At 39.8% G+C, this 14446-nt stretch overlaps 1 protein-coding gene across 3 annotated transcripts in view; it reads right to left on the bottom strand.

Annotated features, from left to right (window-relative positions):
- Window positions 1-1838: 1838 nt before the first annotated feature.
- Window positions 1839-14446, bottom strand: part of LOC141264367 (nucleoside hydrolase-like) — a 101944-nt gene continuing 89336 nt past the window's right edge. For all 3 annotated transcript variants that reach the window (XM_073676648.1, XM_073676649.1, XM_073676647.1), the window contains exons 5-6: window positions 5089-5225; window positions 1839-2318 (exon numbers count right to left, since the gene is read on the bottom strand). In XM_073676648.1, coding sequence (XP_073532749.1) covers window positions 1971-2318; window positions 5089-5225 — 485 coding nt within the window. In that variant the 3' untranslated portion in view covers window positions 1839-1970. The remainder of the gene's footprint in view (window positions 2319-5088; window positions 5226-14446) is intronic.

Here is a 14446-nt window from a genome sequence, read left to right as displayed (position 1 = left end):
AACTACAACACATATAATGGTACTTTGTAAGGAAACATATATGCTTTACTGTATGTAGCGAGCATTGAAGAAACATATAAACCTAGGAGGAGCCCTGCATTATGCTTAGTACAATAAAATGTTCTAATATTCTAGGCTATTGTAAAATTATAGCATATGCATATTATGTATTGTATTCATTATTCCTTATGTGATGCATATATATTTGTACTCATGTTGTTTTTCTTTTTCTGACACAGTTTCGTAAAAATACAAAATATTAATCAGTTTAATCATCCACAAAGCAGAGCCCTGACAATTTGTTGCACTGATGTTTCTGCATTATTGTTTTGATTGTATGCTATCATTAGTTAAAGGGCATCTGTCAGCACAAAATGACTGTTCAAACCAAACATAGGTACTTGGTGCACCTTTAACGTGACCAAGAAGTTCAGTTTCCCAATATTCATCTACCACCCTCATATGGCTACTTTGAAGCCTGGGTTGTCAATCAAGGTATAGGAGTGCAGAAAATGATGCAAAGCGAGTAGGAGAAAAGATGCACCAAACTGTTCCAGACACACTAAGGGTGGATCGCTGCATAAGTGCTTGATGTGAACAGTCATTTTGTATTAACAGTCCCTTTAAAAGAGATTGCTTTAGCTGAGCAACATACAGTACCACCTATACACAGGATAGGTCATAACCTGCTGATTGCTGGGAGTCTGACTGATCTGATCCCCATAATTCCTGAGAACAGGACTTTGAACTAGCACTTCACTTACCATCAATGGGAATGCTGGAGATAGCTTAGTACAGTGCTCAGAGTGGACACCGCTCTATTCTATTGGGGCATTTCAGAGCCAAGTTCCCAGTGATCATAAAAATACCTAACCTATGGATAGATGATAACTTTCTGAGTTCGGAATAACCTCTTTCAGAGCCAAGTTCCCAGTGATCATAAAAATACCTAACCTATGGATAGATGATAACTTTCTGAGTTCGGAATAACCTCTTTAAGTGTTAAAGAAAGATATAAACTAGACTTATTTGAAACAATTAGTTATATAATAGACAAAGTCTTCTTCCTTCATTTTCAGGTTTAAAAAAAATAAATAAAAGCCACAATTCTTCCCCATCCATGCTGACACATTTTTTTATCATTTAATGTAGTAGGTGACAAAGTAGTTAAATGATGCATAATAATAAATCCATTTACTCCAGTTGTGATTGGGCTTTAAATATTTTTTTTCTCATTAGTTAAAATTAAAGGGTTTCAGTTCTGATGTAAATTTGTCACAGTACCAGGTGCTAACACTTTATAATATACAACATGTTATAATTTTGTCATAGTAAGGAATTATGGGAGTGATTCATCAAAGTGTGTTTGCCAGAAAACTGGCGCATACCAATTTTAAAAGTCATAAATTAGGAAGCAAGGCAGAGTTGTGCAAAAGTTCTGCGACTTGGCATTTTCACACCAGTTTCAAGCAAAATGGGTGGAGCTGGGGAAAAGTCAGGGCAGTACGGGTTGTGGCTTAGCATGCCCCTCAAATTCATCAATAGTGTCAGGAGTAACTGGACTGGAGTAATATTTCTAGTGAGGCACATGCCACTGAGAAGATGTGCAAAATTCACTGAGAGTGGTATGTGCCTCCTGATAAATTTGGTGCATCTTATTCCTGCATGCCCATCATTGATGATGTATGAAATGGCTTTGGTGCATGAAAAAGCCAGTCTTAATGAATCAGGGCCCAAATGTATAAGAGACTGGAAAGATTCCAGGTAGATGTCTAGCATAAGGTGAGGTTCATTTATGGTCTCCTGCAAATGAACTGAGAACAAAGAATGAGAGAAGATCATAGTCATACACACTTTAATGCTAATTACTATGCATAGAGGAATGTGAACAAGCCTAGTCTGATACAGAATCTATTGTATAGGAAGCTTATTAAAATGCCTATGTTATATATACAATGAAGACAAATGATTTATTTGATAGAGGACTTCATAAGTGTTTTAAACTTTTTCATATCAAATCCATTCATCACAAAGGCCTTGTGTGTTTTCTTAAGATCATCAATTAAATCGAGTACCATCATTCCGCGAGTAAATTTTCCAGAGAGCTCCACTGTTACTGCGCATTCAATGACTTTTGTAACTGCACTGCCATCAATGGCTGCTGCCATCGCAAAAGAATCACAGGGAACAAATCCAGGTCCATCTACAAGGGCCTTCTGCTCCTTCTCACTCCTGGAGTATTGCAAACTGTGGGCATAGATCTTCTTTATAAAGTCTGATTTCTTGGTGCCAGTATTCACCCATTCATCATACCACTCCTGTGTGATCAAAATAGAAAATATGAGGTATCATGTAGTTTGAGGACCATTTTTGTCTGCATAACTATATTTATGTGAATATCCCCATATCCGTGTCTTATCACTATAGGAGTACATTTTGCTCTTTTCCTAAGACCTGATTTCTAGTAGTGTTGAGCGAATTTGTTCGGCATTTCAAATTCGGGTTCATGTTCGGGGTTCCGGCTTGTTCGCGCCAGAAAATCAGCTCCGCCCTTGAACATCCCTGATTTTCCACGCCGTCACACAGATGTCATCTGCGTGACGGCGTGGCAAATCAGGGATGTTCATGGGCGGAGCTGATTTTTTCAATAATATACTTTTTATTAAGGGCTTTTTTACAAAACAAGGGAAAGGGGAAATAAAATATGATAAAGACAGTATAGTAGTATTACAACAGTTATATCATCCTAACAACAAAACTTTCAACAAACTCAAACATGAACCTGAATTTGAAATGCTGAACAAATTCGCTCAGCACTAATTTCTACCACCTAAGATTGCTAAATAATGAAAAATTAACTTCTTCCCACCAGCCATTTTTCAGATTTGTGTTTTAATTTTTTCTTCTCCTTATTCCAAAGGTCATAACTTTTTTCATTGACATACATTTGAGGGCTTGGTTTTGTGGGATAAGTTGTAGTTTTGATTGACATCACTCATTTTACCATACACCGTGCTGAAAACCGGGGAACATAGTGTGGTGAAACAGTAAATTGTCGTTTTTTGTTTTCTTGTTACGTCATTCATTATGAGGAAAAAATTACCTGGCAAAATAATCTTCCAGGTTAGTATGATTACTGTGATTTCAAAATTGTATTTTTTTTTGCTTTGTATTTAATTTAATCCTATCACAATATATAATGTACATTTACGTCATGTGTCGCGTCCCTAACTTTGATGCGGCCTTGCATGCCGAGCCCACATCTTTCCCTGTAGAAGATGGTTGATTTCATCAGCCATCATGTGCCTATTACAGATGCTGGTGGAGCGGAGTTCCGCCAGCAGCTGTTAATCTGTTAAATGCCACTGTCAATATCTAACAGCAGATTTTAACACACGCCATCGTTCCAACGCCTATTGACACGTGATCGTGGGGTGTTGATGGGTTGCCATGACAGTCGGTGTTTGCTGATGATTCCTGCACTTGTCATGATGATTTTTCTCTGAAAGCAAGCTTGTAGCTGGTGTTCATAGGAGATTGTGATTGTAGCTAAACATAGCAGTGCTGTTGCACTGCTTTGTATAGCAGAAATAACACAAATGTATAATACAAATAATCAGACGATTGCAGCTTCAAGCCCCAAAGTGGGATTATTAAATACAGTAAAAAGTTTTAAAGTATTCAAAAATGTGAAAAAAATAAAATAACACAAGTTCTAATCACCTTTCTTCCTTTTAAAGAAAACACACAAAAAAAAATCCCCACACATATTTGCTATCGCTGCATTCGCAAAAGTCTGATCTATCAAAGTATAAAGTAAATTAATGTGATTGGTAAACAGCGTAATGAGAGAAAAATCAAAACGCCAGAATTGTGGTTTTTTTGGCCTCCGCAACAATGCAATTAAATACAATAAGAGGCATCAAAACATCGTATCTATCCCAAAATGGTATTAGTAAAAATGTCAGCTCAGGGCGCAAAAAATAAGTAACCACACAGCACTATATCCCAAAAATTTAAAGCGTTATGGGTCTCGGAAAATGGCAACGCAAGCAAAGTTTTTTTTTTTTACCAATTTTTTTTCACCATTTAAATAAAAAAAACTATAGATGTTTGTCATCTGTGTAATCATACTGACATGAAGAATCATATTGCCAGGTCTGTTTTACTGTAGTTATGTACCATGATCACTATATGGTAAAACTGACCAAGCAATATTTCAGAAAGTCAGTTTTACTATATAGTGAGCATAATAAATAACCCCCCTCAAAAAAATAAATAAATAAATTGTGAATTTTACCTTTTTTTTTGCAATTTTAATGAACTTGGAATTTCTTTGCATGACATTACAAAATGATGATGTCACTCAAAACTTCAACTCATCCAACAAAAACAAGCCTTATACAGCTATGCAGAAAGAAAAATAAAAAAGTTATGGGTTTTGGAATAGGAGGAGGAGGAAAACGCAAAAAAACTAAAATCTGAAAATCGCTCTGGGTGAACGGGTTAAATAGTGAAAAAAAATTAGTAAAAAAATAAATGTGAGGATTCTCCGGTGTGGGCGGGCACGTGACAGCAATTATGTGATTTGCACACATGCAGTCACATGCTGTCTAGATATGCATGCATACTTGCAGTCACATGACCACCAGCACCAGAGATTCCTCACAGTGCATAGTCTGAAGTCACAAAGAGTGAGTGTCGACTTGTAATCCAAGGCTGGACAATACCTTTAATAATAAATGCTGGCTGTACAATACAGCTATTGAGCCTGCTCTACATGCCTGCATGCAACATCTGTTGTACATGTACGGCGGATGCCAGAAAGGTGTTAAAGGGGTGTTTGGACTAAATAAATACAGTTGGGGATATTGATAGAGTGAAAATAACAAATTCAGACATAGTCAACTGCTTCAACATCATGAGGAAATGTGCCCTCGTTCTTGTCAGAGGACCAATGGAACATTTACAGTAATTGGATACAGTGGTCAGGTGACTAGAATGGCGCATGATCTGATGTTTCTCTGTAACCTGTAAAGATCCAATGTTAATGTACATTTGACCTATGGATTTTTAAACTCTTCTTACCCATGAGAGTTTGTGACGACATGAAAATTCCCATGTAGCAATATAGGTTGTACACAAGTAGTCATTGAGAACAATGTACGCAGCTTCTGGGTCTGCAAGGAAGTTGAATTCTCCACAAGCTGAAGTATTTCCTCTTGCTAAAGAAAAGAAATGTTATCAGTAACATGATTTTACAGTAGAAGCAATTAAATAAATCTTGTGCAGTTATTGCATCTGAAAAAAACCCCCAGATTTTTACACCTGGCATCAAGAAATTCCTAAATAGCCAGGTTCACAATGGACAACAATGATGTCATTCTTTAACCCCTTTCTGACGTGATTAGTAATAGTACGCCACACTGGCCCGGGCCTATTGGACCAGGTAAGTACTATTACGTGCACTGCGATCGCAACCGCACAGAAGCGGTGCGATCACCGCCGGGTGTCAGCTGATTACATCAGCTGACACCCGGTGCTAAGTGAACATCAACCCCCAAAATGCTGCAATCGAAGTCGATCGCAGCATTGCGGGAGCATGGGAAAGTAAGCGCAGGCTCTTACGTACTTCTCCGGCGTCCCACGCTGTCTGTGCAGGATCCCAGTGGTTGTCACGGTGACCCGATGTCATCATGATCTAGGTCACCAGACAGCAGGAAGTTACTTTGATCTTGCGCAGTGCAGGATCAAAGTAACTTCTGAGTGTGCAGCGCTGACATGCAGCATAGCATAGAGATGCTGCTGCATTTCTATGCTATGCAAGCGATCAACCTGTAAAAAAGGAAAGTCCCATAGTGGGACAAAGTGTAAAAGTAAAAGAAAGTATCAAAGTGAAAAAAATAAATAAATAAATAAAATAATTCTAAAAATATAAAAAAAATAATTCCCAAAAAATATATAAATAAATTATATTTATATTATATATATATATATATATATATATATATATATATATATATATATATATATATATATATATATATATATACACAGTACAGACCAAAAGTTTGGACACACCTTCTCATTTAAAGATTTTTCTGTATTTTCATGACTATGAAAATTGTACATTCACACTGAAGGCATCAAAACTATGAATTAACACATGTGGAATTATATACTTAACAAAAAAGTGTGAAACAACTGAAAATATGTCTTATATTCTAGGTTCTTCAAAGTAGCCACCTTTTGCTTTGATGACTGCTTTGCACACTCTTGGCATTCTCTTGATGAGCTTCAAGAGGTAGTCACCGGATATAGTCTTCCAACAATCTTGAAGGAGTTCCCAGAGATGCTTAGCACTTGTTGGCCCTTTTGCTTTCACTCTGCAGTCCAGCTCACCCCAAACGATCTCGATTGGGTTCAGGTCTGGTGACTGTGGAGGCCAGGTCATCTGGTGTAGCACCCCATCACTCTCCCTCTTGGTCAAATAGCCCTTACATGGCGTGGAGGTGTGTTTGGGGTCATTGTCCTGTTGAAAAATAAATGATGGTCCAACTAAACGCAAATCACACCTCCTCCTCCATGCTTCACTGTGGGAACCAGGCATGTAGAGTCCATCCGTTCACCTTTTCTGCGTCGCACAAAGACACGGTGGTTGGAATCAAAGATCTCAAATTTGGACTCATCAGACCAAAGCACAGATTTCCACTGGTCTAATGTCCATTCCTTGTGTTCTTTAGCCCAAACAAGTCTCTTCTGCTTGTTGCCTGTCCTTAGCAGTGGTTTCCTAGCAGCTATTTTACCATGAAGGCCTGCTGCACAAAGTCTCCTCTTAACAGTTGTTGAAGAGATGTGTCTGCTGCTAGAACTCTGTGTGGCATTGACCTGGTCTCTAATCTGAGCTGCTGTTAATCTGCGATTTCTGAGGCTGGTGACTCGGATAAACTTATCCTCAGAAGCAGAAGTGACTCTTGGTCTTCCTTTTCTGGGGCGGTCCTCATGTGAGCCAGTTTCTTTGTAGCGCTTCATGGTTTTTGCAACTGCACTTGGGGACACTTTCAAAGTTTTCCCAATTTTTTGCACTGACTGACCTTCATTTCTTAAAGTAATGATGGCCACTCGTTTTTCTTTACTTAGCTGCTTTTTTCTTGCCATAATACAAATTCTAACAGTCTATTCAGTAGGACAATCAGCTGTGTATCCTCCTGACTTCTACACAACACAACTGATGGTCCCAACCCCATTTATAAGGCAAGAAATCCCACTTATTAAACCAGACAGGGCACACCTGTGAAGTGAAAACCATTTCCGGTGACTACCTCTTGAAGCTCATCAAGAGAATGCCAAGAGTGTGCAAAGCAGTCATCAAAGGAAAAGTTGGCTACTTTGAAGAACCTAGAATATAAGACATATTTTCAGTTGTTTCACACTTTTTTGTTAAGCATATAATTCCACATGTGTTAATTCATAGGTTTGATGCCTTCAGTGTGAATGTACAATTTTCATAGTCATGAAAATACAGAAAAATCTTTAAATGAGAAGGTGTGTCCAAACTTTTGGTCTGTACTATATATATATATATATATACTGTACCTATAAATAAATATTATAAAAAAAAACAATAAAAGTACACATATTTGGCACCGCCGCATCCGGAACGACTTGACCTATAAAACTGTCCCACTAGTTAACCCCTTTAGTGAACACGGTAAAACAATAAAATAAAAAACAAAGCAAAAAATGATGCTTTATCATCATACCGCCAAACAAAAAATGGAATAAAACGCGATCAAAAAGACAAATATAAATAAAAATGCTACAGCTGAAAACTTCATCTTGTCCCGCAAAAAAAAAGCCACCATACAGCTCTATCAGCCGATAAATAAAAATGTTATTGCTCTCAGAATAAAGCGATACAAAAAAAATTATTTTTTTCTATAAAAGTTTTTATTGTGTAAAAGCACCAAAACATAAAAAAACAACATAAATGTGGTGCCACTGTAATCGCACCGACCCTAGCTTGTGCTAGGGCTAGGGTTGTGCTAGCCTTAGGGTTGTGCTAGGGTTAGAGATGTGCTAGGGTTAGGCTTTTGCTAGGGTAAGGCTTTTGCTAGGGTTAGGCTTGTGCTAGGGTTAGGCTTGCGCTAGGGTAGGGTTGTGCTAGGGTTGGGGTTGTATTGGGATTTTTTCAAAAGTAAAGAAAAAAATGATGACGGTATGCCGACTAGTGTTGAGCGCAAGTGCTCTCTACTTGAGTTTGCATCGGGTGTTCGGGTATACACCGAGCATCGTGGGTGCTCAAGTGACATGCTCGAGTCTCCGCCCCATATGTTTTGCAGCTGTTATACAGCCAAAAAAACCTTGCGGGAATTGCCTGCCATGCACGAGCGATCCCCACATGTTTTTATTGGTGTCTAATAACCGTGAAACATGCAGGGTGGGGACTCGAGCATCCACAATACATGGTGTATACCCGAGTACCAGATGCAAACTCAAGTAGTAAGCACTTGCGCTCCAGACTAATGACAACTTATTCAATATGATGTCCTAATTTTATCAAATTCTGTGTCGTACCTCTGGGTTCAAATGTTCACTATACCCCTTGATAAAATCCTTGAGGGGTGTAGTTTCCAAAATGGGGTCACTTGTGGGGGCTCTCCAAACGCGACATGGCGTCCGCTTTTGATTCCAGCCAATTTTGCGTTCAAAAAGTCACACAGTGCTCCTTCCCTTCTGAAACCTGCCGAGTGCCCAAACAGTGTATTTTCCCCACATATGGAGTTTCGGCATTCTCAGGAGAAATTGCACAACAGTTTTTGGGGTCCATTTTCTCCTCTTACCCTTGTGAAAATAAAAAAATTGGAGCTAAAAGATCATTTTTGTGGAAAAAGTTAGATTTTTTTATTTTCACGGCTCTATGTTAAAAACTTTTGTGAAGCACCGGGAGGTTCAAGGTGCTCACCACACACCTAGATATGTTCCCTGAGGGGTCAAGTTTCCAAAATGGTGTCACTTGTGGGGGGTTTCCACTGTTTAGGCACACCAGGGGCTCCCCAAGCGCAACATGGCATCCGCTAATTATTCAAGCAAATTTTACATTCAAAGAGTCAAATGGTACTCCTTCCTTCCGAACCCTGCCGTGTGCCCAAACAGTTGTTTTCCCCCACATATGGGGTATTGGCGTGCTCTTTGAATCCATTTTTTCCTGATACCCTTGCAAAAATAAATTGGGGTCTAAAGTAACATTTTTGTGAAAATTCCTGTGAAGAACCTGAAGGGTTAATACACTTCTTGAATGTGGTTTTGAGCACCTTGAGGGGTGCAGTTTTTAGAATGGTGTAACTTTTTGGTATTTTCTCTCATAAAGGCCCCTCAAAGCTACTTCAAATGTGATGTGGTCCCTAAAAAAATGTTTTTGTAAATTTTGTTGGATAAATGAGAACTCATTGGTCAACTTTTAAACAAACAAAAACTTTAACTTTTAACAAAAAAAAATGTTGGTTCCAAAATTGTGCTAATGTAAAGTAGACATGTGTGAAATGTTATATATTAACTGTTTTGTGTGACATATCTCTCTGATTTAATGGCATGACATTTTCTAAATTTTCTCCAAATTCCCGATTTTTTCACAAATAAATGCTAGTCATATCGAACAAATTTTACCACTACCTTGAAGTACAATATGTCATGAAAAAACAATCTCAGAAGCAGTGGGATCCGTTGAAGCGTTCCAGAGTTATTACCTCATAAAGTGACAGTGGTCAGAATTGTAAAAATTGGCCTGGTCATTAACGTGCAAACCACCATCGTGGGTAAAGGCGTTAAGGGGCTTCCCAAACATATAAAAAATAGAGTGTATTATTGTATATAATATATATCTGACTGCTTGATAATGGCATCATAACTAGAGATGAGCGTTGTTCTACTCGAACTGTTCGCCAATCTCAAATTCGAGCTGTTTTGGGCGGTGTTCGAGCCGGTCGGCGAACACGAACAATTTGAGAAAAATTCGGCTGTTCGAGGTTATGTTCGATAACTGTTCGTGCACCAAAATCATAACTGGATTTTTTCTCAGTAATGATGAAAATTAATGTTAATACGCAGTTTGAGTGTACAGCGGGGCAGGGGGAGGGGCAGGGGATGGATCTCTGCAGGAACAATGAAGATCTCCATTTTTTTTTCTCTTTCCCGCATTTGCAGTGGGGAGGTGCAATCTGTCAGCCTATCAGCAGCGCACACACGGAGCGAAGTGCTTTTTTTCACACAAGCAAGGGCATGTGTGATTGGCAGTGTATGTCACATGTCCTTGCCCTATAAGACCAAGCCATTTTCCCCGTCGCCACCATTTTCTCACTGCTGCAGCTGCGTGTTAGACGGCACCGCTGTTGCTGTGTGCGCTATACCTTGTTAATTTCAAGCCAATTTTCGCACAAATATACAGATAGCTTGGGAGTAGGGAATAGTTGTGATTGCAGTCCTTTTAAGGACTAGGTTACAGCATTTCCTACGACTTTTATCAGGCAGGTCTGTGCTCTTAAATAGATAGATTGTGGGAGTAAAGACTAATTGTAATTGGAGTCCTTTTCAGGACTAGGTTACATCAGTTCCTATCAGTTTTTGCCAGGCAGGTCTGTGCCAGTGCTGTGCAAGTTTTTTTCACAGCATTTGGCTGAATCTAGCAAAGCTAATCCTTTTTGGCCTATTGCAGAGTGTGTTAGTCAGTGGAGTAGCCTATCTGTGTTGCAAGATATACCACCTGTGTATAGAATACCAATTTTTTTACTGCACCTAGTGAAGTAAAATCTTTTGGGCATAGCATCATTCTATTAGTCCATCTATACTGACCTCCATCAGGTTGCAAACTGAATATAATTTTTTTCTGCATCTAGCTCTGAAAAAATATTTGGGCTTCTAGCGGTGTGTGGGACTTGGTCTATTAGTCCATCTATACTGACCTCCATCAGGTTGCAAATTAAAAATATTTTTTTTCTGCATCTAGCTCTGAAAAAATATTTGGGCTTCTAGCAGTGTGTGGGACTTGGTCTATTAGTCCATCTATACTGACCTCCATCAGGTTGCAAATTAAAAATAATTTTTTTCTGCATCTAGCTCTGAAAAAATATTTGGGCTTCTAGCGGTGTGTGGGACTTGGTCTATTAGTCCATCTATACTGACCTCCATCAGGTTGCAAATTAAAAATATTTTTTTTCTGCATCTAGCTCTGAAAAAATATTTGGGCTTCTAGCAGTGTGTGGGACTTGGTCTATTAGTCCATCTATACTGACCTCCATCAGGTTGCAAATTAAAAATAATTTTTTTCTGCATCTAGCTCTGAAAAAATATTTGGGCTTCTAGCAGTGTGTGGGACTTGGTCTATTAGTCCATCTATACTGACCTCCATCAGGTTGCAAATTAAAAATAATTTTTTTCTTCATTTATCTCTGAAAAAATATTTGGGCTTCTAGCAGCGTGTGGGACTTGTTCTATTAGTCCATCTATACTGACCTCCATCAGGTTGCAAATTAAAAATAATTTTTTTCTGCATGTAGCTCTGAAAAAATATTTGGGCTTCTAGCAGTGTGTGGGACTTGGTCTATTAGTCCATCTATACTGACCTCCATCAGGTTGCAAATTAAAAATAATTTTTTTCTGCATCTAGCTCTGAAAAAATATTTGGGCTTCTAGCAGTGTGTGGGACTTGGTCTATTAGTCCATCTATACTGACCTCCATCAGGTTGCAAATTGAATAAAAAAATTTTCTGCATCTAGCTCTGCAAAAATATTTGGGCTTCTAGCAGTGTGTGGGACTTGGTCTATTAGTCCATCTATACTGACCTCCATCAGGTTGCAAATTGAATAAAAAAATTTTCTGCATCTAGCTCTGAAAAAATATTTGGGCTTCTAGCGGTGTGTGGGACTTGGTCTATTAGTCCATCTATACTGACCTCCATCAGGTTGCAAATTAAAAATAATTTTTTTCTTCATTTATCTCTGAAAAAATATTTGGGCTTCTAGCAGTGTGTGGGACTTGGTCTATTAGTCCATCTATACTGACCTCCATCAGGTTGCAAATTAAAAATAATTTTTTTTTGCATCTAGCTCTGAAAAAATATTTGGGCTTCTAGCAGTGTGTGGGACTTGGTCTATTAGTCCATCTATACTGACCTCCATCAGGTTGCAAATTGAATAAAAAAATTTTCTGCATCTAGCTCTGAAAAAATATTTGGGCTTCTAGCAGTGTGTGGGACTTGGTCTATTAGTCCATCTATACTGACCTCCATCAGGTTGCAAATTGAATAAAAAAATTTTCTGCATCTAGCTCTGAAAAAATATTTGGGCTTCTAGCGGTGTGTGGGACTTGGTCTATTAGTCCATCTATACTGACCTCCATCAGGTTGCAAATTAAAAATAATTTTTTTCTGCATCTAGCTCTGAAAAAATATTTGGGCTTCTAGCAGTGTGTGGGACTTGGTCTATTAGTCCATCTATACTGACCTCCATCAGGTTGCAAATTAAAAATAATTTTTTTCTTCATTTATCTCTGAAAAAATATTTGGGCTTCTAGCAGCGTGTGGGACTTGTTCTATTAGTCCATCTATACTGACCTCCATCAGGTTGCAAATTAAAAATAATTTTTTTCTGCATCTAGCCCAGCCAATAGTTTTGGCCTAATACCACAGTTTGGCCACTCAGCTCTGCTCGGTTACCATCCATTGTTTTTTTGTGCAAACAACTCCAGAGTTGTGAATTAGTTAACCACCAAAATAAGTGGAAAAAGGCCTGCTGCTGGTGGAAAGGGGAATAGGCGTGTTGGGAAGGGGAAAAAAGGTTGTGTCCGTGGGGTAGGTGCAGAAGAAAGACCATCTTCCAGCCAAACTAAAATGTCTACTTCTTTTAGCGGACAATGTGATAAGATCCCTTTCTTACGGCCACGCCAATCGCTACAAATTCCAGATGAGGCACAAAAACAGCAGGTGCTTCAACGGATATCAAGTGCTCCTTTAAGTGGGCTCTCCTCCACATCAACTTCAACATCACAAATACTCCAGTCCTCAAAGGTGTCACCCAAATCGCACTTGCTTCCTCACAGCTCCCAAATCTCCAGCTGCCCGTCTGAGTATGAGGTAGAACAGATGGTTGAGTCTGCAGAGCTGTTTACTCATACTATAGCCTGGGAATCAGAGGTCGACTCCAGCGCTTCTGTGAATCCAGACGAGGAAATGATCTGCACTGATGCCCAGAATCTTTATGAGTCGGATCCAGGACCAGACGCAGAAGGTTCTGACCATAATGTAGACCCTCATTCCCAAACTGTAACTCCTGTTGGTGGAGACAATGAGGAAGACGATGATAAGACTCAAATACCTGATTGGAGCGACAACTTTAGTTTTTTGTCAGGGCAGGAACAGGTTGGCTCTGAGGACGACGGGTGTGATAACGCACAGGGTGATGATGATGAGGTCGGAGATCCCACTTACTGTCAACCCACAGTCAGCCAAGAGATGAGGTCAGCAGAGGAGGTGGAGGAAGATGCTAGTGACGACGAGGTCAGGTTGCGCCTTCCTGGACAGAGACGTTGTACTGGAAGCACGTAAACAACTGCATCCTCAAACACAACTCTGCCTCTCACCACAAGTCGTGGTGGCTCTTCAGGTCGCATGGGTGCTAAGCCTTGCATAGCCTGGGCATTTTTTCAGATCGATAAAGATGACCCAACTCGTGTTATCTGTAACATTTGTCAGCAAAAGCTAAGTAGAGGCCAAAAAATACATAGTTTGAGTACTTCATGCATGAACCGGCACATGGACATGAAGCATAAGTTGCAGTGGGAAGCTCAGTGTGCTACAATGCGGCCTAGCCGGCCGGGCCAATCACCGTCTGCCATATCTTGTGCATCCGCGGCCTCTTCATCCTCTGTGACTGGGGGGACAGCAGTCACACCTGTTTTGGGGCGCAGACCTGCCACCTCTTTACCCGCAACAGTCAGCGTGATTGGCAGGTCATCATTTTCTTTGGAGGTGGTAACACCAGCTGGTGTTGAGCGCTGTCCGACATCGATAGCACCACCTTTGGATCAAGGCAACCTAACATGTCCGCCTGCATCTTCCTCACAGACCGGCAGTTTGCCAGGGACACCCTTATCAACCCCGTCTAAGCACAATAGCCAGCCCTCGGTCCCTCAGATGTGGACAAGTAAAAGACCATTTCCTCCTAGCCATGAGAAAGCTAAGAGGTTGAATTTCACCATCTGCAAGCTCTTGGCTACAGAAATGCTGCCTTTCCGCCTGGTGGACACAGAGGATTTTCGAGACCTTATGTCCGTCGCAGTGCCCCAGTACCAGATGCCCAGTCGGCACTACTTCTCAAAGAAAGGTGTGCCTGCGCTCCACCAGCATGTCGCACACAACATCACCGCTTCTTTGAGAAACTCTGTGTGTGACAG

The sequence above is a fragment of the Phyllobates terribilis genome, unplaced genomic scaffold, assembly GCF_046119375.1.
Source record: "Phyllobates terribilis strain yellow unplaced genomic scaffold, ASM4611937v1 Scaffold_4__5_contigs__length_816908805, whole genome shotgun sequence".
Taxonomy (NCBI): Eukaryota; Metazoa; Chordata; class Amphibia; order Anura; family Dendrobatidae; genus Phyllobates; species Phyllobates terribilis.
This window is presented reverse-complemented; position numbering and strand designations above follow the sequence as displayed.